The following is a 26507-nucleotide window of genomic DNA, read 5'->3' as shown; positions in this document are numbered from 1 at the left end:
TATATAGATCTCCAGAGGATTTGAGCCAGAGATACAGAATCTGTGGAAATCCAATTTTCAAATAAAATGTACATAAAGTTCTCCTTTATATATTTTGTTGCATCCCCAGGAAAATGCAAATGTCGCCAATAGTACAAATGTAATCTTTTGGCCTGAGAATTAAAATAAATCACATACTTTATAAAACGATGCAGAATGTAATAGAGCCATTAGGATGCATTAGCATCCTCTCTCCAGTGAATTATATATACTGTGAGGCTGCCAACAAATGCTGTTAGAAAAGTGAATGACTCAACAGTCCTGCAGTGCCTTCAGTGACTGTGCACTTTTTGGCCGGTATTAATCCAAACATCACATCCACATCAATCGGCCGTGTCTATTTCTTCCTAAAGACATCACAGCTCCCGGCTCCAAAAAAAGTTGTTACATGGTCCATTTAGTTCTTAAACCAAAACATTGTTGACCTGCTAGGGGCCCCTTTACGTACCATATAATGAACTGCAGACCTCATCAACAGCCACTGCAGCAAGCGCTTAGTGGACCATAAGTCTCCTGAAACCATGAAAGGGAGCCTGACAATAGTAGCGATCGTGAAGTGAGGAGAAGTCATTGATGGGACCCCTTTCAGAAACCTATGACGGCGGAATACAGGGGCCTATATTGTCAGACCGGAGACTCTGAAAACCAGTGTGTCTTTTATACAAACATTAAGCAGGATGTTGACATTGAGAGCTTTTGTTATACGGACTGATATATAGACTATAGTCTCAGCTAAAGGAGTAAAAGTCAATCGCACCGCAACCCTGCTGCACCGCTTTGTTTGCATAGTAAAAACACACACACACACACACACACACACACACACACACACACACACAAACACTGTCTTTTCATTGCAACAAGTGCAATAATGATATGTATTGTGCTGCGAACATCTGCAGACACGAAAAAACAACCCCCACCTCCCAATTCCATTTCCTCGTGTAAATCTTTGTCTTTTTTACAGTACACTCATGGTTTGTTTTGTATACAAGCGATATAGTAGGTCTCTTCAGGTCAGTACTTCACTTTGGTCCAGAGACTGAAATATCTCAACAGCTGTTTGATCTATTGCCATCGAACTTTGACATTCATGTTCTCCAGAGGACACATTGCTAAGTTTGCTGATCCCCTGAATATTCCTCTATGGTGCCACAAGCAGGTCATGCTTTTCACCCAGTACCTGGATGACTAAATCATTTGGTACGGATGTTATTGTTGCCCTCAGAGCGATATATAAAAAACTTCCCTTAATGTTCCCGGTAGCACCTCAGACAGGTCAAATTTGTTCATAACCACAGACCTGCTATAAGAATGTATTTTCTGTTTAGTGCAAACCAGCCAAGACTGAACTGAGTGTATACCATTATAGCCTACCTGTTGAACATCTGCACGATGGCTTAAACCCGTAGCTCATGGGGAGAGTGGTCGTCCTGAAACCGCAAGGTAGCCGGTTCGACCTCCTCTCTCCCCGTAGTTTGCATGTCGAAGTGTCCTTGAGCAAGACACTGCAGCCCACTGCTCCTTAATTACCACGGATGGGCTAAATGTTAAAGTTAATCAAATGTGTTATTATTCTTATTATTAAAACTGAAATCACACCGTGCCATTTCCTATGTTGTCTCATCGTAATCACTCTGATTCAAAACGAGGAAGATAATGCAAAGTAAACATGCAAAAAAAACAACCAGTCGCAGACTCTTCTCCTGAATGGGAAAATCACCTGAATGGGACACGTTGGATAGATGAGTCGGGAAAGTTTACGAGCAGCACGTGAAGGCAGCATTCGTTCCTACGGAGATCCAGCCCCCTCCTATCTCTCTCTCTCTCTCTCTCTCTCTCTCTCTCTCTCTCTCTCTCTCTCTCTCTCTCTCTCCACCCCCCAGCAGTGGCTGCTGATTCACCACGGCGTCACTGTATTTAAATTCACTCAGACCGGGTCGCTGTCGGCATCTTCTCCTGCAGTCCGAGAAGTTTTGCTTTTAGCCCGAACGATACAAAACCCCTCGTCGCATAAGGTGCTCTTTTTTTTTTACTCCCACGGGCTTCTATTTCCTCCCTCACCATGTCTGCAGAGATGCGGCGCAGCAGCACAACTCCGGTGAGTGTTAGAAGAGAGAGAGAGAGAGACGGTTTGGTTTGGTTTGTGTTTGGTCTTCTTCTTCCATTTCGTCCCGTCATTGTCTAACAGGCACGAGCGTTTCTGCTCTGCATACAAAGTGACCCCGGCATTGTGGAGCCGTAAACTGGCACCAGCGCGTGTTCATTCATTACTGACTCAAACACTATTGTTTATACTTTTTGTTAATTATTTTGTTTGTTTGTTGTGAAACAAGTCGCTTTTCGCAGGAGTAGGAACCGAAGTGTTGTGTTTTTGTCCGTTTAAACTTCCTCTATCCCTCTGGGTATTGTCTTTTAGCACGTGGGGAGGCGGTTTCCCCTAAATCATTGTTTGGTACAGACTTTATTGAGGCTTCTCGTCACGCCACCTGCGGACAGTTTCGCTCCTATAAACCTTCTTTTAATCGTCTCTTCTGCTGCTGGAATCATGCGTTTTTACTGTTTGTCTATATTTAGAGAGCCGGGCTTAATCCTCTCTTATGTAACGTGTCAAACAAGTTAACAACACCGTTGGCTGGCCGTAATTGTATGTGTATATATCTATATCTATCTATCTATCTCATTCTGACTTGAGTAAATCCCTGGATACACACACCTTTTTGAAGACTACATTTTTCCCACCTCACCAACACAACAAATTGTAGTTTTCCCAGCTTAAATCGCAGACAATGGGCCAATTTTAGCTGCATCTAAAATGTCCTAATAATAGTTTGTTCCCAGAGTCAAAGGCAGCTGTATCCTTTCCTCTTGGTGAAGTTGCCAAAGCTTATTTCAGACTGATGCCTTCTGTTCTTCTTCTCAGTCTCTCATTTGAGTATCTTTTAAAACAATAATAATTGTTTTAAAGATGACAGCAGCTGTGGTTGGTGCGAAGCTCCTGGTGCCTTTTTTCTTAATTTTTATTGATTCATTGACTCCATTACCAGGTCCCGATCAAAAACATCGAGAGGGAGCTGATCTGCCCGATCTGCAAGGAGCTCTTCACCCACCCGCTGATCCTGCCCTGCCAGCACAGCGTCTGCCACAAGTGTATCAGGGAGCTGCTGATGCTGAACCACGAGGACTCTTTTGATGCCGGCTCCGAGTGCTCCCTGCCGGGCAGCCCCAGGTCCAGGGTGCCCTCCCCGTCCATGGAGAGGCTGGACCGGCTTGTGAGATCAGGTGGGTCTCGGGGTAAGGAGTCAAAGATGAGTTTTTCATTTCAGCCATGATGTGTTCTTTACAGGAAGGATTTTCATTACGTTGAGATTAGCGCAGGGTAGTGGATCTCTCATTACTCCCGAGGTTAAAAGGATGTTGAGGCTTTAGTAGGAGCGGCGTTCGTGCTGTGGTGTTGGGCAGACTGATTTTATGTGAGCCGATGGAAGCTAATAATCATTAAATGGGAAGCGCATGTATTGCATTGTATCTCAGGCCATTTATGATGGCTTTCAAGTTAGACAAGAGTTTTTGCATCAGTCATGCCAACTTCCTGTTTCATTGTCTCTCCAATTCCCACAGGTTTTTAGTTCTGCTGTCATCTCAGTGGCTGCATTCAACAGGTTTCAATGGCTTGAGCCACCACCCATAGAAAAGAACAGAAGCTTTAAAACTTATTTCTCCAATAAGGAAATATGTGATCACAAATAACCACAGGGTAGTGCCACGGTGAATAGCAAGTCTTTACCAATGCAAAATAAAGGTCGAGTGCAAATAAGATAATGGAAACTCTGAGCAAGACAAAAGAAATGGGCAAAGCATTATTGTCTGCTATCTGGTTTTATAGTGTGGCACAGACGCTGCCCTCCTCCCTCCTCGTGTCCTAGATAAGCAAGAACAAACATAAAAAATGATTTGATAATTTTACCACTCAGCCGTAGCATTTTCTGTCATCACCTCTTCCTCTAATCCTGTCTGCTCGTACATGCTTCATTAAAGAGACAGCAGGGGAACCTGACAAAGCTGCAGGTTTTTCTACCACAAGGAAAGACATGTTGACAAGCCCGTTCAAGCCCTAATTGTCTCCACTGTCTGCCTCTAATGGCCCACGGGCATCAAATATCCCCTTCAATCATGCAAGGGCTCATGCCGTCATTTGAAAATGTTTTAGGAACAGAGATTTAACTCTATTTATAATCAGATATACAGGCATATATGTGTGTGTGTATTTGTGTTGTGTACACATGAGTGAACAAAGCACACCTGTAAGCTCCCTTAAGATATTTTAAACCGAGCTGGAGGGAGAGAAGGCTGTTGGTGGCCGTGGGTGGGGGGTATAGCTGAATTAACTTGTCACAATTTTTTTTTTAAAGTTCTCTGCTGAACACATGCACTGCTGCAGCCAAGCTTGAGCAGGTCAATGTCCAAGCCTTGAAAACAGTGCGGTGGGACACAAGGCTGCCTTTCCTCCCTCCGAGAGCTCCGGGCGACGCGCCATTTCGTTAAAGATGCCGTCTCATTTGTACTCCTCTTCCATACTCTGTTATAATTCTAAGCAGGTTTTGAGTATGAAGTGTGTTTTTTTTAATTTTTATATATACTCAAAAGAGTAAGTGTGCACACTAAGTCTCGCTTAATGTTGGAAGGAAATGTAGCAGCTACATTTTGTTAACTAATCGTGGATGTCGGGGAAACGGCTCCAAGAATACCACAGAAAGCAAAATAAGTCTTTTGAAGTTTAGTCGTCTTCAAGCTGCAGCTTGATGTCTCATTGTGCAAGTATTGTTACATTTTGGTGTAAATTATTTCACTGAAAGAATCTGTATAATACAGACTAGCATCTAGTTTACACACTGGTTTGGGACCTATCCAGGGATTTACTCAAGTCAGACTGGTTGACGCCAAATATGTCTAATCAGTGGCCCACACTATGTAACATTTACTATATAAACTGACTGAGTGACAGTTGGTGTAACCTGGAAACCATTTAAATAAGATTCCAAAAAGCCTCGACGCCACACTGAGGTACAGAGCTAAAGAGATGTGAACTACTTTTTTGGGCGCTATTCAGCCATTCATGGTTCAAAACCGCGAAGAGCGGGCCCTCATCCACAGCCTGCCTCATTCAGACTCCCCCCTTCAACCTTGAAAGGGTTCATTCTTCACTGGCAGGACTGCATCTGTCGACGCAGGAAATATTCAAATCCTGCTTTTTGGGTAAACCAATCTGGTGCCTTGCTGAAAGCCAGTTTGTGCACAATGATACGTCCGTCATTTCTACACTCTGTCATATTTGGGAAACATGAGGTTGTTTCTGTGTTAAATGCATTTAATCAGCAGATTACAAAACAAAAATACTTTTTGTTAAGATGATTTAGGAGACCTCAAAGTACTTTATGAGCACATTACCTCCCAAACGGCACAACCAAGTAATTCTGCAAACCGCCTCCAACGATGGGAGAGCAGATCATTGGTAGCCATGGTGACGCAACCTGCCTGTATGGAATGAATGAGGGATTAGGTGAAGAGAGCGAAAGAAAAGACTTACGGCTATATTTATCAGGGCAGCTTGGACAAGCCCTGCTGTGCACGGACGGAGGGAAGGCGGTCACTAAAACTTAATCTGCATTGTTTCTCAACTTCATCTTACTTTGTGTTGCCGGGCTCAAAACTGAGCGTGACGCATTCATGTTCAACAGCTGACTCTTGACTTGACGTGCTCTTGAAGGAATACTTTAAAATGTTGGGAGATATGCTTATACAGTTGGAGCACAATATACCAGTGTGTACCCTAAATATGAAGCTACAGCCCGGACAACGTTAGCTTTGCATAAAGATGCTTTTTAGTTTCTAAATTTTGAATGAAGGCGGATAAAAGCTTATTTCTAACTTATTTTCTAACAAGTCTTATTTCTAACTGACGACCAGTGATGGTTTTACTTTCACAGGCAGCTTAATTTGCTTGCTTGCTATCGTTGATCAAATGTATCAGTAGCTACTAAAAACCACTGATATTTACTAAAATACCAAACTATTCTCTTTTTTTTTTTTTTTTAATTGCATGGATTTGTGATCAAATCTAGACTGTAAATAAGTGCACGGATCAAGAGTTAATTGTATTTGTATATTTTAAACACTGTTTTGTATTTCACTCTAACCTGGATTACCACACTTTTCTTTCCGTTTACTTAAGTTCTCTTTTGTTTCTCGAATGTCATGATGTTTAAGACAAACTGGTTTCTCACGTCACTTCACATTTTGCTTTGTTTTTTTTCTTTTCTTGTTGGTCTCACCTCACTTCTCTGTTCATTGCTTGCAGCCACAGTGCGAAGGTCGTTTGGAAGTCGAGGTAGATGGGGGCTCCGTGTTTTGAGTAGCTGTAGTAGTGAGTACAGTTACTAGAAACCCTAGTTTGGTTCTACCTTTTCTCCACTAGTCTACTTCTGCCCTGTCAACACGACCATACAACTTCCATACGACCAGCGGTTGGGTATGAAATCGATTTTTCAGGAGTCGCTTTAGTTACTGCGTTTAATGTTGTCAAACGTGTTATTCTTTCTTTGTTAGACACTTAATGCCAGGTAGTAATAGTTGACTCGAAGAAAAGGAACCCCCTTTTTAAAAATGTCCACTGAGCTTTTAAAAGGATCTGACATTTAAACAATAAATTAAAAAAAATCCATATCAACAAGGAATTTAAAGATGGTGGTAAAAGAAACTGCCTTCTTTTACAGCAATGTTGAGTCGGCATACAAAGAGATGGACTAAAAGAGGACTGGTGAGGAGTAAAGTAGGAGAGATGAGAATCTGAGGGAGGTAGAGTCCTTGCTGGGAGTTTTTGCAAGAGACAAAAAGGAATTTGAAGGAGCCAAGACTAAAATGAGTGAGAGGGGGGGGTGAGGATGTTTTGTAGGAGTTAAAGTGTGACAGGAATATGTGTGTCTGTGCACTAACTTAGTATTTACAGTATCGCCAAGTAAAGCTACTTGATTGAGAACTGTTAGTCTCTGATTCTAAATTACACACACACACACACACGTGTACTGACGTAACCTACAATCTGTTTGGGTTTGCTAAGATTCTTAACGCTGACTGTCTGTGTGCCTTTTTTAGGATACTGTTTACACTTCACTTGACAATCATTAGTGTTTGCGTAATGGTTTATAAGAATGCAGTCCTGTTTCAGTCTACCTCTAATCGTTTTGGGCGTGACTAATTGAGTGTGCCAAATGAAACTAGCCTGAATACTAGTTTTGTTGGTCAGATTTAAGCAAGCCAATGCCACAATTTGACATGCTCAGTGGATGTTTTTAAGACTTTTCTTTCAAGAAATAGCCTGTCTATATTAATCCCCTCCAAAAAATGTATGGTTATAGGAGCTACTTTAAAAAGAATTAACTAAAAGGACAGCAAACTATGAAGATGAGGCGCCAAGAATAAATTAATTTTCATACAGATCAGTCTTGGTATCCCTCTCGGGCGCCACTGAATGAACAACATGCCAATACATGTTTTGGATAGCAAAAGCACATTCAACAAACCAATGGGACCTCACAGATTTATATGTACACTAGAAATTAAAGAATTACTGTACCTGGATACTACACAAGATTCCCTGAACTTTGACCATATTAAGTAAAAAAAATAGATTTGATTGATTGCGTTTAACGTATCATTTTCTGAAACATAAAAATGCTTCATCAGTTCAAGCAACTGTCTGAAGATCTGTGCAGGGGAAAGAGACCCCTTGGCTCTGCAGTGACACATCAGTTTCTACCTTCAACTCTGCGTCCCTATGCGCGCGCACACACACACACACACACACACACACACACACACACACACACACTGCTGCAGGCCTCTCCTGTTTGCTTCCTGTCCTGTCCACAGAACCCGAGTTTCCCAACATGACACATGAATAAAGACATGCATGCATACGTGATGTTGTGAGAGGAAGTGTCATCAATGGGAGACGCATCCCCTCCCAGTGGTCGCAGCAGAGACTACAACCCATCATGGCAGCTGGGTAATGAACTCCAATTCCCATAGTCGGCAGGGCAGCCGGGAGCCGAGGCTGCTGCCCAGCTGAAAGGGGCGGATTACCCTGGAGGAGCTGGCATGAGGGAGAACAGGAACAGACGAGAAGAAAGTGTTTGTTACGTTGAAGACAAAGAACCAGAAGAGAACTGAGAATACTTGTGTTTGTTTTGTGTAGCGGCTTTTCTGCCGGTTAAGTTTATCTTTAGCTAAATACAGAATTTTGAGTTAGAAACCACTGCTTGTCGTCCTGATTTGTGCACCCACGCCTCGCAAGCCGATCCCGTCCTCAAGACATCACAATGCATACGTGCACTCACCGCCCCCCCATTCTGTGACAGTCTTCTCCTTTTCCTCCAATGATTTTACATAACAAGACCATGTTGCCTTCATCATCATCATCATCATCGTCAGACTAAGTTTTTCATCCTAACGTCACCCGCATTCAGGTCTGAAGGATAATCTCTGCGTGTCAATCGAAGCTCAGGAGTTCAGTTTATCAGATTTTGCCTCCTCTGTAGCAAACTGTCCTAACTGCACTCTCAGTCCTCCGTTCTGCTCACGCCACACTTCATGCACATTGCTAAACTCATCACTTAGTTCATGTTTGCTGTTCTGCCACTGCTTTTCCCTCAGCGGCACTTTCATATGTGTGCAAAAGTGTTATTTTGATGTAGTGTTCTTGGTATTTGGCTTACCTGAGGAGTGTTTGATTTAATTTTCAGGTCCTCGGAAACGAAGTGGAAATACTGGCTTGCATACTGAGATAAATCCAGCACTCCTCGCTTCCCCTGTCCCCCAGAAACGTGAAGCAATCCTTTTTTTTGTGTCATTTATTTTGCCGTGCAGTGACCTTTAGTTTGCTGGCTTTGCGTTTTGCATTCCCCATTGCTTGCTTCTGTGACGTGACCGTCTGTAACTATTCCTGTGTTTCCACCTGTTGCTGCTTTGTTGCGACGCTGGCCGCATCGGTAACAAGCAGTGTTGTGAGAAACTCCTGGAAGCAGTGGTGCTTTCAAGAGTTTTGTTGTCGTGTGAAAAATAAGTGTTGCTGCATTGACCTGGACATGTGATATGAAAAGTTCACAAACAGGTCTTTTTAAAAAAAAAAAAAAATTATTAAAACATTTCAGTTGAATTGCTTGATTTTAAAAAAAGAGAGAAAATATTTTTATTTTCTTAATCACTCATTTTAGGAAAATATAATTTCTATTGTCCAGCTCATTGTGTGCACTTGCATACTATTCACTCCTGTGGTAATGTTAATTGACTTGCAGTCTGAAATTGACTACTCATACAGTGTATTCCCTAAAATATCCAAGGATGCCGTCCTCCCAATAACTATCCTGTACTCCTTCACTCTGCCCCAGTGCTCTTGGAAAGTCTCTCTTCCTGGACTTATTTCCCTGTAATGACAACTAGCCAATGAGTTGCCTGTACGGATGTTTTGCTCCATACATCTATGTCCTCATGGAGTAGTGGTCATTGTGGAAATAAAGCTCAAAGGGAGACTGAGTGAGGCCCTATTTGTGAAAGCTTATACGTGTTATCAAAGGCATTTTTTTTTTTTCCCCTTGGGATCATACTTGGCAAGTCATGCAGATGATGTAATGCTGCGTTTGTGAATCTCAGCCCAGAGTGTTCACATTTTTTTTTCCGAAGCCCCCATTTGACTCTGGGAAACTATGCCTGCAGTGTAATTTGAAGTCAAAGGACATTGTTGTTCACACGTCAAAATATGGCCTCAGACAAGATTTGAAACTGGGTGACTCAAATGAATCCACATTGCACACAATCTTTCCTCACAGTCTTCGCTCTCCTCCAGGCTCCATCTCGTCCCCCGGGTGGCGCCGAGGCTCCGTGACTCCCCGGGTCACCACCATCCCATGCCCGGGCTGCCAGCACGACATCGACCTCGGTGAGCGCGGCATCAGCATGTTGTTCCGTAACTTCACCCTGGAGAACATCGTCGAGCGCTACCGCCAGGCCGCCCGCGCAGCCATCGCCATCATGTGTAACATCTGTAAGCCTCCGCTGCAGCAGGAGGCTACAAAGAGCTGCATGGACTGCAAGGCTAGCTACTGCAACGAGTGCTTCAAGTTGCACCATCCCTGGGGCACGCCCAAAGCTCAGCACGAGTATGTTGGTCCCACCACAAATTTTAGGCCCAAGGCAAGTACCGTCCGTCACTGCTGCACGAAGGCTCTATTTGTCTTTCTTTTCTTCTTCTCTGTTTATCTGTTATTTCCTAAAGATGACCACACGTGATTTTTAACTCTGGACTATGACCATCTCTCAGGAGCCGAGTTGTCACATGAGTCCAAAGTAAACTTTAGCATGTAGAGATTTATTTTACTGTTTTGAAATTTTCAGCAAAGATTTTCAGCTGAATTCTTCTCAATCAGAATATTTGGAGAGTTTTATTTCATTATGTATTAGATTTGTCTTCCCCTGTGAGTAGCAAACTGATTGGAAACTCAAAACAACCTGAATCATTGGTCTTAGAATACTTTAAAGTATTTGAAGCATTGTTGGAAACTTGAGCTACTGTCACTATATTGCTCTGTCCAATCCCTTTGTTAATCAAACGGCTAAACGCTGTCGATGAGTTCAAATGGGGATTTCGGCAGTAAAAAAAGTGCTGATTTAGATTCTATTTTAAGACCCTTCAGGAAATGGCTCACCGAGAGATGTCTAGATGGTTCTAAAGTTTAGGCCATGTTCCTGTTTCACTTCAGCTAGCTTTTGATCACTGGAGAAGTGAAATGCATACTATGTACATTCATATATTGTCTGGAATTTTAACGCCATCATTCTGTTAAATATCTCAGGTGCTCATGTGCCCAGAGCACGAGATGGAGAAGGTTAACATGTACTGTGAGGTCTGCAGACGACCCGTGTGTCACCTCTGCAAGCTGGGAGGATCCCACGCCAACCACAAGGTCACCTCCATGAGCAGCGCCTATAAGATCCTCAAGGTACCACATTCAGGCACTAACTCTGTCAGAAAAGAGTCTGCTGCTTGTGGGTGTTAATTAAATACGCTGGAACTTGTTTGGTTGCTCTCTGTGATATGTAATGAGTCATTTTGTAGCGTAACACAATACTGTCTTATGATGGAAAAGATAAAGCTGAGCTTGAACACTGAGAGGCTTTTAATGGAGTGGTGGCGAAGCAAAGCTGCTCTACAACTTGGAAAGGTTTTTACACAAACTGCCAAGAACCACCATTTTGTGATGCTATTCAGAACAGATGGATTAGTGTTGTGCTGTACTGCCCACTGACTGATTCCTGAATCTCATCTCCCGCTGTAATATTAATGTCTGACCCGTACCTGTGTTGGCACCGGCTCTTAGAGATCGGTCTCATTTGGAAACTGAAACCCAGTCTGGCTAACTGGGTTACAACTTAATTGGTCTCGCGTGTGGCCGTCAGATTTGTGCCACTCGGTAGGCAGAAGTTCAATCGGTTTGAGTGAGTTGTGTGACGATAAAGTGGTTCAGCAAGTCGAGGCCCAATCTGTGTCGACAGACGAGCAGATTGAATTTCACACTAACACTATGGTGCTTAATATTTAATGACACCATTTGTTCCCCATGATTTTTGTGTGCATTGTCTCTACACATTGTTGGAAGATGTATCTGATGTCCAGGAAGTAGTTTGGGTTACATTAGCTTTTTAACAGCAATGCGCACTCATAGTCGTATCATTGTGATGCTGAAGGTGGTTTGACACACAGCGCCCACTGGAACCGGCTCTCGCATACATGGTCATATGGGACACTGCGCACGTGACCAGAGCAGCTGCAGCTGCAGCTGTGAATATGATATAAGATGAGAGGAAAAGGCTGTGGCCCATGTCAGAGTTTAGGAATGTGAGCACAAAGTGTAAATTGATAAATCCCACCATGTTCCTTTTTTAAACAAAAATTACACATTGATATTTTATTTGTCATCAGAGTGCCTTGTCAGTATGTCTGTGCTTCAGAGTTTCAAGACTTTATGAAACTGACTTTGTGCTGCTGATCTCTTATTTCACCAGGAGAAGCTGGCCAAGAGTATCCATTACCTCATCAGCAAAGAGGACCAGGTCCGGACTCAGATTACTGATCTTGAGTTGCTCGTCAATCAGACCGAGGTGAGAGCTGACTCATGCTGCTAGAATTCCTTTTCTATCCACTTCTCTCTCAAAATCACATACTTGTACTTCCTTCAAATCTAGTTCAGTTGGTGGTTCTAGAAAGCAGAATGATCACGTTTCTTCTTAAACAATACAAATGTATTGTGTATTGTATTATACAAATGCAAATGTTTGATATAGCTTTCACAAAACCAGTCTGTTAAGTTGAGGACCAATTCCTGCGTACGAATAAGGTCTCTGAACAAACAATATGCAAACCACACAAACAAGGAAGGGTAGGATTTGCCTACCAGTTTCCCTCTTGCATGTCCTTCCCTTTTTCCTTTGATGCTGGTCCTAAATGGGTAGTGTTCAGTGCACCTACGCTTCCGGTGTTTTGTTAGTGTTTGGGACGCTCTCTTGGTTTTAGCACTTAAAAAAAAAAATTGTAATCCTTGTCTTTATGTCTATGTATGTAGTTGTGTAATGTGAATTTTTTTAAGCTTCTTCCTTAAATATTACCCAAGAATGGGGCTGACGGACAGTATATTCCTCAACTCGTAACTGTTTATAACCACCTTCTGTCAAAGCAGTTTAATTCAATAAAAAAACAAGATGTTTAATACCTTAACTGTACTGCCACTGTTGCCTCGATACCTTTTTTTAATATTGGTTGGGAAACGAGGTGAATAATCACTTAGTTACAGGCTCACTAAATACTCTGACCCCTCTGCTTCTAGTGCACGTCTGTGTTTTGGGAGGCACATATAAAAAGGTTTTATTTGCTTTGTTCAAGTTGATAACGAAATGATCATCTTAAAGGAAAATGGACAGCTGGCAGAGCGTCAAGCCAATGAGCACTTTGAGCGTCTGTTCGAGACTCTGCAGGAGAGGAAGTCTGAGATGCTGAAGTCCATCGAACAGTCTAGAAACCGACGCATGGACCAACTCAAGACTCAGGTATGAAATGCCAGCACTGAGTTTCATTTCTATAGTGGATCCTCTCCATTCATGCATGCTTCCTCAACTCATTATATTCTTAAGTGGAGACAAATAAAGCATGCTTTCATCAAATGCATAACAAGTATCCTTCCTTGAAAGTTCTTATTTGGGGTGAAACAGAGGCTTTTAAAAAAAAATTTTTTTTAAATGAGATTTGTTTTTCTAAAGATGCCAGTTATTTTAATAACAATTTTTAAATGCAATTCTCTTTTTGAACAAATGTCCCAGATGGAGGAGTACCAGGGCATGCTGGAGAACAGTGGTCTCGTGGGCTACGCTCAGGAGGTGCTGAAGGAGACGGATCAGTCCTGCTTTGTACAGACTGCAAAGCAGCTGCACCTCAGGTAACGCCCACGCCATCTCAACTGAACGAGTGTTAATGATGCATGTATATCAACCTGTTCGTGTGATTGAGGTTATTCATTATTGTGGGCAGATTTAGTAACATACCAGGATATATGTAGATTAATTGTACTCCTGTAAACCATCACTTTAAAGTATTTGTCCGTTGTGATTGGAATCAAAGTAGAAGGACGTAAAGGACTAACATTACCTCTAAAAGCTCATTTTAAAACTGACAGCGCACTTAAGAACCACTCTAGTGTCTTAAAGTTGAACCAGATGGCTTCATAGCTCCTCCACCACTTTAAACTGTCAAATTAATAATTAAGCAGCTTCATAATGATTATCAGATATAAATTTGATACAAATCCCAAAAGCTAAACTTGATGATTGAACAAACTTTAACAATTTTGAGTGAAATGCCACTTATTTTTGTGTGTAAACATCAACCATCATCAGCAATACCTTCCAGTTTGCCAGTGGATTTCACTCGTGGGATTGGTCTGTTGACGTTAGTGTTGAGAGCATCAATCACATTATGTGACTGGAACGCATGAAGCCACGTGCACAGAGGTTACCAAACTCGAGGGCAGTAAAGGAAAGACCCGTCAGCGCCGTGTCTTCTGCTCTAAGCTGACTAATGATCTTCATTAGCAAGCTTTGGATAATTGAGGAAACCTTTTCACTCAAGAGCATGATACTGTGGCCTGTACATTTTCTTCCTGTCGACCAAGGACCTTTTATATTTAATCCCTTTTCAGTTATGTACAAGATTGATTTTAAATGTGTCTACCGTGTGTGTTTTCAGGATCCAGAAGGCCACGGAGTCTCTGAGGACCTTCCATCCTGCGTCTGACCCCTGCTTTGATGAGTTTCTGCTGGACACATCCAGAGAAGAAACTCTGCTCAAAGAGATGTGCTTTGGTGGAGGTACTTTATTTCAATTAAATGGTGTGAGGTGAAAGTGAGCAAAGGCCTCATTACGATATTTACAGTGTGATGCGAAACAAGCAAACTCAATTTTCAAACTTGTTTTCTTCACCAACACTGAATGGAGGCCCTGTCCCAATCTGAATCACGAAGTGTTTCCATGTTTTCAGGCAGTTCGTGACCCCCCCGTTTAGTTCTCACACTGGCCCACTGTAGTGTCTGCACACATGACGTCTCACAGAAACCTTTTTGTTAAAGGACAAGCTGCAACCAGAGTTTGACCATAAGTGGCTGGAAAAAGGGATCATTGGTTCATGTCACGAAAATATGGCAACAATCTCTGCTTCTATTCAGCTCTAAAAATGAAAAGAGTTATTGTTCGTGTGTCCTCTAGACCACATTAAAAAAATACTTGCTTTGTAATGCAGAGTTTAGCAACTTTAACATTTCCTAATTAAATCGGCTTGTCCTTTAATAAGACCGGCAAATGGTCAGAATAAGGTGATTGTCATCACCTTTCCATCACATGCACAGCCCTCTGAACTGAGGTCAGAGGTCATCTGTAGGATCAACAGGTACAACTCCGATTGCAGTGTTACTGCTCTGTGAAGCTGGTCTGCTGATTGCAGAAGTTTGTTCTATAAAAGACTGATCAGGTTGGGAGATGCATGCTACTTTCATTGAACTGGCACTTCCTTTTTTAAAGTGTATTAGAAGGATTATTGCACTATTTTAGTAATGTACGCTGTCGCTCAGCCAACAGGAATATGCAGATGATATTACAGCGTAGCACTCAACTGTCAAATCGCAGGTGAAATACTTTTTCCAATACAAAGTAAAGAGCTCTACCTTCCCAGGATGTTCTGAGAAATGGCTCGTCAGAGTATGGACAACAATTTCTGCTGAATCTCAAAGAGCTCTAAAGGACTGAACAGCTTGGTAGGTAAAGGAATGTTATCATGCTAACGGCAAATTATCAATAAAGGTTTCCAGGAGCAAAGATCAAAGGTCAGCAGATAATTGATTAGGTTGCAAAAAAAAAGGTCTAAAATAAGGAGGTGTTAATCACAGGGGTCACTAAAAGATGAGTCATTGTCCACGTTGGTGCCTGACGAGGTGAGTCTGACACGAATCATGAAGCAGCTGGACTGATGTGCATGTTGCATTTGTTCAACTTGTCAGATTAAGCCGTTTGTCGGAAGGAAGGAAGGAAGGAAGGGTAGCCAGACTGGTGTTTGGGGCGTCCTAAAGCCCTGTGTAAGCGATAAGATGGTCCGTTTCAATATAAATATAAACGGTCAGATTTGAGTGACGGCTGTGCTTCTAGACAATAGGACTCACAAACATGTTAATAATTATGGAGAAATTAACTGCTACTGACAATGTAGACCAATCGGAGGTCTCTTGGGCGTTGAGCCATTGTCCCTCAAGTGGACGCAGCCAAACCACTGACGGTTGTCTCCGACTGTTGGCGAGTTTGTGGCTGTGTGGCTTTTGTTGCTGCTCTGGAGGGCAGCCATGTTGGCTTGTTTAAAATCAGTGATGTGAGATTTATGTCTGAGGCTACTGTTGATTCTGTCTAGACTCACGGACCAGTGGACGAGAAATGGACCACTTTCTGTACAACTCATTAAAAGAAAAGAAAAAAACAGTTGATTACACCGATTTTATAGTAGAGTTTGATAAAAGAAATGCTTTAAACGTGTTTTCAAAAACGTTGGCGACTTTCGAATGGATAAAATGTGTTTATGTTGCAAGCCCACACTTGAAGTGACGAGAGATTACGAGAAGTCAAGTTTTACAGAAGGATTTCTACACTAGTCTTTGAACAACCTGGGCAACTTCAGTTGTTGAAGCGGCAACTATTCATGGGACACACAAGTAGGATATAATAAAAGACATTGGTGACATTGCACAAAATACAGCAACCAATTGCATCACCAGAATGTACACTGCAAAGATGACAAGATGTAAGATTGGGCAACCATTTTGAAAGCTGTGGAAGAACACGTGATAAGCGTCTGTAATGTTTTGTTTATTTATTTAAAATATATATATTTTTAAAAATATTTTCAATAACATTTAAACAGATTTTCCAACAATCTAATATGCAATTGGACACATTTTTTAAACTCTAATATATAAAATCTTCATCACTGTGTTGCCGTCATATTTTTTTGTAGTTTGAAACGTCTACGTTATTCTTGTCATGTGCACACCAAACACCCTTACTATGTAAAGGATATACAGTACATCCTCTTGTTCAATCCCCAAATTATGTGTTAGTCTCATTGTCTATTCTGCTGTTTTCTTTTTAGCCAAACATTACCTCATATTAGGCTTGTTTTAACATGACTGAATGTTCAGCTGTTGGAATAAAATAATAATAACCCAACACTGGAGAAAATGGGCTTTTCATATCACAGTGTACCCTACATGAATCCCTGTAGGAGTTACTGATGCTCTTATTCAGAGCTCAGAGTGCGAAAAGAAGCTGTAGGGGCATTAATACCCTGCAGTCATGTAATTGAAGTCTTGGCAGACAATGCGGCAGTAAAGAAAACACTATTGTATCACTGGATAGTGCCCAAAGCTCTTATGCATCCTTTTGGAAGGAAACTGAAAACTCATCTATGTTTATGGAAAACCTGAACTGACCACAAAAAAACATTGCTATTATGTTTTGTCAATGATGAGTTAATAGCGTCCTCGTAACAGTCATAGAAAAACACAACTTAATATGCTATTGTCATGTTTTTAATATGATTGGCAGCAGTCGTGTGTGTGTGTCTGATTTTGCTCAATGCCTGTAGCTTGTCCCAACGTCTTCTAGTCATATTTTCCCTCTTGGATAACGGCGTGTTTGTGCTTCCCGATATTAACCAGCTGCAGATTTTGACCCCATGCTCTGCTTCAATGCCCCGTTTGTGGTCCATTTCAAACAAGTTTCCTCAAACTGTCACTATTTCCACTTTGAGTCAAAGTGTTGATGTATAATAAATATCCTTTTTAAATATGTGACTAGTTGGGAGTCCTGTCCTCTCAGTTGGATTTAAGACAGTAATTCCCTGCTGTGTATTTTGGCCTGGCTGCTATCTGTCTGGCAGCAGCCGTTACTGTATGTGATCATCAATAGTGCTTTATATTTTCTTTCTTTGAGTCACTGAATATTTTGACTGCTAACTGCTCGATCACATTTTATTTTATTTTGTGACTGTTGGTCCATCGGTTGGAAATGGGTGGAAACATAAAATCGTATTGGTCATTGTTAGCAGCTGGTTAGTTTTTAATAAAGAATCCTTTATGTGATTTACTAATTGTTTTAAATGAAGGTATTATTATGTTACATGGGCCAAGTATGAAAGTATTGAGTCTCTTACAGGATGTGTTCCAACTTCCTCGTGGTGACCAGATGAACAACAAAAAAAAATGGAGAAATCAAGAATTTCTTATGAATCCATTTTCCATGTTTTTAAAAAGCACCTTCAAAATCAAGAAGGGTTTAGTCAAGGCACTGAAAACTTTTCTTTTTCTTGAAAAGCAGTCTTTTCTTCACGATGACCAGTATGTGTCTTCACATGCATGAAATTCATTGGTCTGTAAGACGAGCGCATAAAGAGTTGAGCCTGGGAGGAAAAAGACTTTGGAGACTGATGATTAGCCAACTGACTTTTGAGGCACAGAAAGCGCCGTGTTAGTGGCTAAACTGGTCAGCGAGGGGAATCTGTCTGCAGGGGGAAGGCGCTTTAGAAAAGGGAGATTGGGAATGTCAAAAGATGGAGAGACGTATTACAAAGGAGATGAGGAGGGACATTCCCAAAGGGAGAATGACTGACTCGGTTTTGAAAATGACTTCATCTCGGAGAAAAGACGGTGACCTACACGGTTACAGTAAAGTAATTCTGCTCCCGGAGAAAATTGAGTGGGTTTGTTGACTTAAATTAGAGGATGGACGGGAAGCGGGTTGTGAAGGTTGGGCTGATTCACGGGGAATCTTTACAACCACCAAGATGGGGGGGGAAAAAAGACAGATGGGGAGTGGGAAAGATCAAAGGGGTCAGAAGCGTCCATGGTGAAGAGATGAAAGAAGAGAAATTGAAAGTGAGAGAGGAAGAGAGATGCTGCTGTCGGTGGTGGGGGTTTTACAAAGTGCATTTCCTGGCAGTCTATTTGAAAACCTTAACAGGCTCCATTATGTAAGACGGTCTTGTCCATTGTGCCGAGTGGATAATCCTGACAAATCTAATCTCTGCCATACTTTCACTGCGGCATTTGCTTAAAGCTAAGATATTGAGCTGAAGCACTATATAAGCATGATTAAGGCACGGGAGCTTTTACTGGAATTTCCTTCTGTCAAAGTAGTACTGTAGTTTTTATTTATGCATATGATCTGTTACCTCTTGCTAATCCATGAAACTCATTTCTCAGCGTTACCTCATTTTGTTGGCGGCATTTCACACACAATATTTTAGATCGTACTCCATGAGAGGACGACGCATGTAGACATGTCTGGTTTACATTTTACTAACTGGTTATTTATTTTCTTACTCCTCTCCAGTCCCTGACCCTCCCCTTGATTGACCTGTCCAATAGCAGAGTCTATAATGAGGCCTCGATCTGCTGGAGGCTGCCGATGACACCTACCTACAGATCACCACATGCTTGAATACCGCAGGTTGGTCCACACATGCAAAGAAATAACAGAGTATTTAACCACAAGCATTACGCTAGTCTGTGGATCTCTACAATCCTCCAAAACGACTTGATATATTTACTGTAAACTTGTTTTTCTCCAGACTCGGAGGCCCGAACAAGTCCCCGTCCCAGGAGGACAGTGAGGACAGTGGGGGCTGGAGGGCTACCGAGAGGGTGTACGGGCCTAGCACTGTGGTGTGTGACCTAGACGCTGACAGCCTGTACTCCTTCAGGGTCCGAAGCTGCAGGAACTCCATGTTCAGCCCCCACAGCCCTGAGGTCACCTTCCACACACCACCTGCACCTGGTAAGCCTGAGGGGCGGGGTCAAGTTTTCCAGAAAATATGGCCAAATACCTTTTTTTTTTTCTTCCTACGATAAGTGTGTGCGTGTTTGTCTTTTCTTTGAGTCTTGATGTACCTATGGGAATAGAAGGAAAAAGAGGTGTTGAGGCAACGTGAAGGTGTTAAGGATTTTAAAATGATGGCATAACCCTAAACTGCATTTGTTTTTCTTAGCTTCAACAAACCAGATTGAAGTAATTTTTTTTAAATTTTAATTTGAGAACGATTTTTTAGATGGCAGATGCGTCAGTATTTTTGAATTCTCGCGCAGCATTCAGTAGAAGTAAGGATGTTCATCACCATGGTAATGGCTTTTGTGTTTGTGTTGGCTGAAACCGATATAGCTTTAGTGTGGGCGTTGTACAGCGCCACGGCTTGGGAAAGAGACCTGTAGTTGCATCTGTTGCAAGCATTTTTAGGCTTGCCTGAGGGGCGCATGGTGGAATTAACGCAATCATCCCCAACCATCTGCTGAACTTGACTTCAAATTATTTCCTCCCACTGTCAATTGATTTATATTCTGCTGGGCAATCATTTCATTGTCCTCCCTTTTGGAAAGCTTGCACAGATCATTCATACTTTGGGATTTGCAGATGCGTTTGCTGTGGTATTGCCACTCAGTTTGGACACACTTCAGATGCCACAGTTTCCCCTCCCAATAACTGAAGGCCGCATCACAATGAGTCTGTTGCACACATGACGCGTCACTTCCTGATCTAATATGATATGGCTGTGCTTTGATGTGTCCTGCACAAGCCTTGTCATCTGTGTTGAGATTGGAGCGTCCACATTCCTGTGCGCTCTGGTTCGTGGAAGACTGAGTGGATGGATTCACTGTCCGTCAGTAATGAGGTGAAATTTCAGGCTAGGGTGAGAGGCAGAACAATGGAACACACACACACACACACACACACACACACACACACCTACTCATGACAAAGCATGAGTGGACACGGTTGCAACAAACCATTTTCTTCAGCCACACCCCTTTTTATTTTTAACAAAGCACTTGTATCTTTGCTTGTTAATGTCTTGGTAATGATTTATTTGGTGAGCAGGATATCTTTGAAAAATACTACGAATATCAAGGTCTACTTAACTGGATGCCACGGGACTCATTTCATGCTCAATTACGTTTGCCCCCATTTTTCGTTTATTTATTAAATTAAGTTACAGTAGCAAGCAGATGTCACAGGTTCTGCTGCATATTAAAAAAAAAAATAAGAACCCAAAGATGAGACTTTAATCTGACGATACAAGGTTATATACATCCGTTGGCATACGTCTCTGACGTGGCACTTTAAGATGGCTGTCGGTGTGAGTGCATCCCAACTAACTTCACATAAAGCTGCAGCATTGTCTGGTCAAGCAGGGTTACATTACTATTACCATTATCATGATGGCCTAGTTGTTAGGACCCCAGACACATGCAAATGAGCTGGTTCCTCCCCAGTGTAGACCTCTGATTGAATGGGATGGTTGAGTGAACACGCATAATCATGTCAGCCTATATGTATCCTGGATTGTTGTAATCGTGGCCTTTGGCCCATAAACTATTTATAGAATGCAGTTAATTGAACCCAGATGATGAATATAAATGGAAGCTGCACATGAGAAATGAGGACTGGGTTTAATGGCTGTTCTTCATGGTGTGGTGATGATGATGATGATGATGATGCAAGTAGGGCTTTGTGCTTTAACAATGTGCTATATCGCCCTCATGTGGCAGCTTTTGCCACCTACACAGCTCTAAACCATGTATTCTCCAACAGAGTAAACTCCTGCCTTTTGCACAAAGGATTTCTATTCTTTCTGACAACATAATAATTTTGTTCCCCTCTTTTTCCCCTTTCTGATTCCTTCTCATCGTTCTCTTCCCCCGCCTTCCTCTTCCTGTGTTTTGTCCACCTTTCTGCCTCATTGCCTTCTCTTCCATTTGTCCCTCCTCTCATTCACTCCCTACCTCTTCACATACAGCTTTTGGTTTCCTGTTCAGTGACAAGTGTGGCTTCAGTACGGATCGCCTCATTCTAAACAAGCGGCGGGACACTGTGGAGAGCGTCGCCAGCATGGCCTTCCTCCTAGCAGCAGAACGTGTGCAGACGGGCAGCTACATTGGCCTAGACTACATCATTGGGGACACGGGCATCACTCAGGGAAGGTATGCCAAAAACTGACAACGGAGACCTTGCACAAAGAAGTTGTGTAGTTAAAAGTTACTGTTGCGAAGGAAGTCATTGTAAGATGTTGTGTAAAGGACAGAGCTGTACAAACATTAGCCATTAGAGCTACATTTGGGCAAAAAGGTCAAAACGCCGGCACAGTAGCACTCAACGTGGAAGCCCTCTGGCATCTTGCACATTAGACTGTCAATATGTCATGCTGTCGGGATATAAAATATTCAAGAGCCAAGAAGCAGAGATGAAACCTTATTTTTGTGGTGGGATTATTAAACTCATCTCTTAACCTTCTTTATCAGCCTCACCCAGATTTTTGGTACTAGAGGTGTCGGCAGGACAAATATAAACACGAGGGTTCACGGGTCATCGCACATGTCCAGTCCTGCTGTCATAGTCGTGATTGCTCCGTTTGTTTTGCAGACACTACTGGGCCTTCAAGGTGGAGCCGTACTCCTACATGGTTAAAGTTGGAGTGGCCTCCGATTCAAAGCTGCTCGAATGGTTTCACAACCCCAGAGACACCAGCAGCCCGAGGTAAGATTGAGCATGTGACGTCTACGCACACGGCTATCCTCTACCATTAACTATTAACGTGGTGAAACTACATTTTCCAAATTCTGTTTATCTTTACCTTTGCACATCTGATTGCAGCACACACAGACAATAGCAGCACAGATACGTGTGTTTGAGTCGTATCTAATCCAGTGACGTAAGAGAACCAGTATAAACTCGTAAAGAGCTTAGTCTCACACAAAGCCTGCCTTTCTCACTGGATCGGCTCATGTAAAAGCATGTAAAGAAACACATTTATTTACGCAAATGCATTTGAATTCTATGGTAATTACATAATGCATGCAAGGTGATAAACACCGGGCAGCATTCAACTAGTGATGAGTGAGTATTTTCTTTCTTTTTTTTTTTAAAGGAATAGAATCGTATAAATACTTATTAAAAAAACACGAAGGGTTAAACATGACCTCAAAATTCATTAATTGACAGAAAAAATGAATCTGTAAAAATGTTTTAAATAGATGTGATTATCAATATTTGTCAGTTTGTTTTGTTTGTCTTCCTTGACTGTAAATTGAACCATTTGAAGATGTCAGTTTGTTTCGTATGTGGAGGTTGATGTACGGTCTTCCTTCCACCAGGTACGACCATGACAGTGGGCATGACAGCGGCAGTGAAGACACATGCTATGAGCTCTCGCAGCCCTTCACCCTCCTCACCTTGGGGATGGGCAAACTCTTCATCCCCAAGACTTCTTCATCCTCTACTGCCTCCACAGCGAACGCAGCGTCTGTTGACCCCGGCAACCGCGTGCTCCCCTTGCCACAGCGCTTGGGCGTATGCCTAGATTACGATGCGTGCCGGGTGTTTTTTTACGACGCCGACACCATGAGGTGCCTTTATGAGAGGCAGGTGGATTGTTCGGGAACAATGTATCCCGCTTTCGGGCTCATGGGCAGCGGAAAGGTCCAACTGCAAGAGTTCACCACCGCTAAGAGACTGACCTTCTGAGGAAGGATGGAGCATGTGGATGCTTTGGGAGCTGCGTCTTTGGCATGTTCTGGGAAGAGCAGATTTTAATGACAGGGTCATGGAGTAAAATCCAAATAGTTGTTGTTTTTTGAGGGTCAGATAAATCGGATGTGATCAGGGTCTTCAGTCCTAAATGTGAAAGTGGGATCTCTGCCAGAGACTGACCTATTTACAGTCGGCATGTATAATGTATGATCCAGACTCAAAAGTAGAACGCTGAATATGAGTGTCCACACACTAAGGTCTTCAGAGGCTGGTATGTGAAAGATCTTCTCGACACACCAAAGTCTCTATCTGTTAATTGTATTGGACCTGGTTTTAATTGACGGCTATGATCAGCTGTTAATAAAGTGGAATTAGTCTGCAGCTACTTTACATCTTAATTGTTTAAACGTAAACCGCCTTTGAGCTTCCACTTCCACTTCCTCTTTTGCCAGGTATATGTTCATAGAATATTTGAGTATTAATTATTGGGTGATCTTTATTTGATGTGCTCTTCTCTGTCACTATTTGTCTAAAAGTAGCAGCATAGGTTTAGATGTAATCTTGGTGGACCTAAGAGCCTTGTAGCTACTATAAAGCTAGCGCCTTTGTGCCTTTTTTCTTTCTTTTTTTTAAAGGAAATGGGTCCTTTAGTTGGCTCTAGCAAGCAAATGTTGGTGTCATTGCACAAGCATTATGAAAATACTTAGCATAACTACTGTACGTGAGTTTTTATTGTCGGTGGGTTTATCACAGGTGTCAAAGTTAATAGTCGTCACTATACTCCCCTTTTTTTTTTTTTTCTTCTTGACTTCATCACAGAAAACACTACCGTTCTGTTCAGCTGTTTTTGCACAATATTATGAATGAAGCCTCACGCATGATAATCTTAACAATCATCACGTTTTGATCACTACCTAGTTCACTTCTTCACTTTAAACGTCGTAGACACAATCGGCACGTTAGTGTCTCGGTCACACACTCAAACGCGTTCACCTTTTTTTTACAACCATCAACCTACATCCTGGACTAGTTACTTGGATTTTAAAGCCTCTCACTGTTTGCACAGCGCTGAATGTGACTCGTGCACCATATTAAAATCAGCCGGGTACCAGAACACTGTACTTGTAGTCCACGTCAGCTGCAAAGTCACTAATAGCCAAAGCGCATGGAAAGTCGAGGTGCTGACACACCACTCTGTGGCCTAGCAGCCTTTTGACAGTTTTAGAACACACGCAAACACGGTTCTTCAGGTTCTTACAAAAAGTGCTATCACAAAACACCGTTCAGTACCTTTTTTCTTTTTCTTTTTCTTACCATCAATACCACCGTTTACTTGCAGAAGCATAAAGTGTAGCATATTAGTGTCACTGGTGAGAGCCGCTATCAGACGGATCATATAAGTAGTTGATTGGCTTAGCTCTAAATGAGCTTAGATATTCCAGTCTAAGAGCCGGGGCAGCCACACTTTGTATCAACAGACTGCATCTTTAACCTGCACGTGGATTTGTTGATGCATTCATTTTTTTAACATTTTTATTTCTGGAGGGTTGAGGTAATCGCTGTGTTTCTCAGGTTTCGGCCCCCGGTTGGGGCCTCGTGCTACCTACCTCTGTCCATCAGGCCTGGGAAACCTTAACTGCTGTACCTTTCCTCACAGAAACACCTCTTTGATTTGCAGCTTTGTCCCGAACAGTCAGTTCGATATCGCCGTCTTCTCTTTAAATGTCAGATTTTTCTAAAATTTTTATTTTTAACTTCCATGTATATGTTAATCCAGAGTATTATTGTTGGTGAAATAAAGTACATCTTAAATGTTTATTAGTTGGTGTTTGCTTGTGGACTTGAAAGATGTCACTATTGGTGGAAATTATTGTAAGCCGATGTTTTCCTGTTCAGCTGCCTTTTGTCAAGGGGGTGCTTTTCATATGGTACTAACAAGCTTTTCTTCTTTTGTGGTGGTTTTAAAAAGTCGGTTTAAATGTTTTGAATATAGTGTGGATACATTGCTGGTTTTGGGTTTAAACATTTCATGAATTCAAGCTTTACATCTGGACTGAAACATTCTCCAGTTTAAAAAAAAAAAAAAGTAGGATTTCTGTGCATTTAGTCTCAGGTGTTTCTGTCAATCACTTTCACAGACCTGATCCTTGATTCCTGTAATTTTAAAATGGACAGTTTCAACATCTTTTTAAAACATGTCTATGCATTTTATGAATTTGCAGGTTCGCGGTTTTACTTTCATCACAGAATGTATTCCCGTCATTTACGGAACAAACGAGTGAATGTTTGTTTCCGCTCTGGGTCTCGGCACAGTTTTTATATATAGAAATCTGATTTAATTGTAATTACGACATCTCATCTGATTTTTAAAAAGAAAATAACACAAATTAATCCTAGCCTGCTTTTCATTAAATAATGTACAACCAAATATTAAGCGGGCTGGCTCTCAATCTAATTCCAAGCTAGCACTTTAAAAATCTGTAGCATGTCAGCCGCTGTTTGGCTCTGCAGGTGTGTATATTGTGTGTGTGTGTGTGTGCGCGCAATAATATTAAACGGGCTGTAGAAAACAGTTTAGACAGACATAAGCCTATCAAGACAATTTGCACTCTTAATTAGTTTACGTTATGGTTTTAAATGGGCTTTTCCTTGATGCAAAGTTCAACGCCTTCTGAACTCTAAATTAGTGACGGTGCATTTGTCCCTTTTTGTGTTTCCTCTGGAGCTTTTGGATGTGGTGGGTTTCTGTATGTAAAGATGTGGACATGTTTGCTATGATTCCTGGAAATGTTACACTTTATAATTTGCTGTGGGGATTTCTTCAAATAAAACTAGTGTGGTTTTTAAATAATTGTTTGTCTCTTTAATGTTCACGTATTTGTGTAGTTTCACTTTGATTAATCTAACGGCTGTATAGCATATGGACATGGTAAGGCAGAACTCATAACAACTTGGTGCCGTTTAACGTCCCTTCTATTCCTGCCTTTTTGCTTTTTAATTTTTAATTTAGTATGAATATTTCATATGGTATTCTATATATATTTTTTAATTTGTTATCTCTGCAATGATCTATTTCTATGCGTCGGATGAATGCAGTTTGCCTTAGAAATATGACTTAACATACCACGTGGCTGTTTTAGAGATTCAAAGTGAATACCAAATCATTCTCTAGAAGGTTGCAGTGTAACGCAGATGTGTATATATGCTATTTCTTAAGACATGTATGAGAGGAATCGATTAAAGATCGACTCAT

General features: G+C 41.8%; 1 protein-coding gene across 1 annotated transcript; it reads left to right on the top strand.

The window, feature by feature from the left end:
* Positions 1–1939: 1939 nt before the first annotated feature.
* trim36 (tripartite motif containing 36) lies at positions 1940–25070 on the top strand. The gene is given in 15 exon segments (XM_034541433.1): positions 1940–2140; positions 3087–3333; positions 9941–10287; positions 10947–11093; positions 12157–12252; positions 13057–13194; positions 13465–13580; positions 14387–14508; positions 19067–19077; positions 19079–19143; positions 19145–19183; positions 19305–19510; positions 21525–21708; positions 22148–22261; positions 22879–25070. Coding segments are annotated over 15 exon segments (2238 nt in total). The 5' UTR covers positions 1940–2104; the 3' UTR covers positions 23249–25070.
* Positions 25071–26507: the final 1437 nt, after the last annotated feature.

This window comes from Cyclopterus lumpus, chromosome 9 (assembly GCF_009769545.1).
Source record: "Cyclopterus lumpus isolate fCycLum1 chromosome 9, fCycLum1.pri, whole genome shotgun sequence".
In the NCBI taxonomy this organism is placed as follows: domain Eukaryota; kingdom Metazoa; phylum Chordata; class Actinopteri; order Perciformes; family Cyclopteridae; genus Cyclopterus; species Cyclopterus lumpus.
This window is presented reverse-complemented; position numbering and strand designations above follow the sequence as displayed.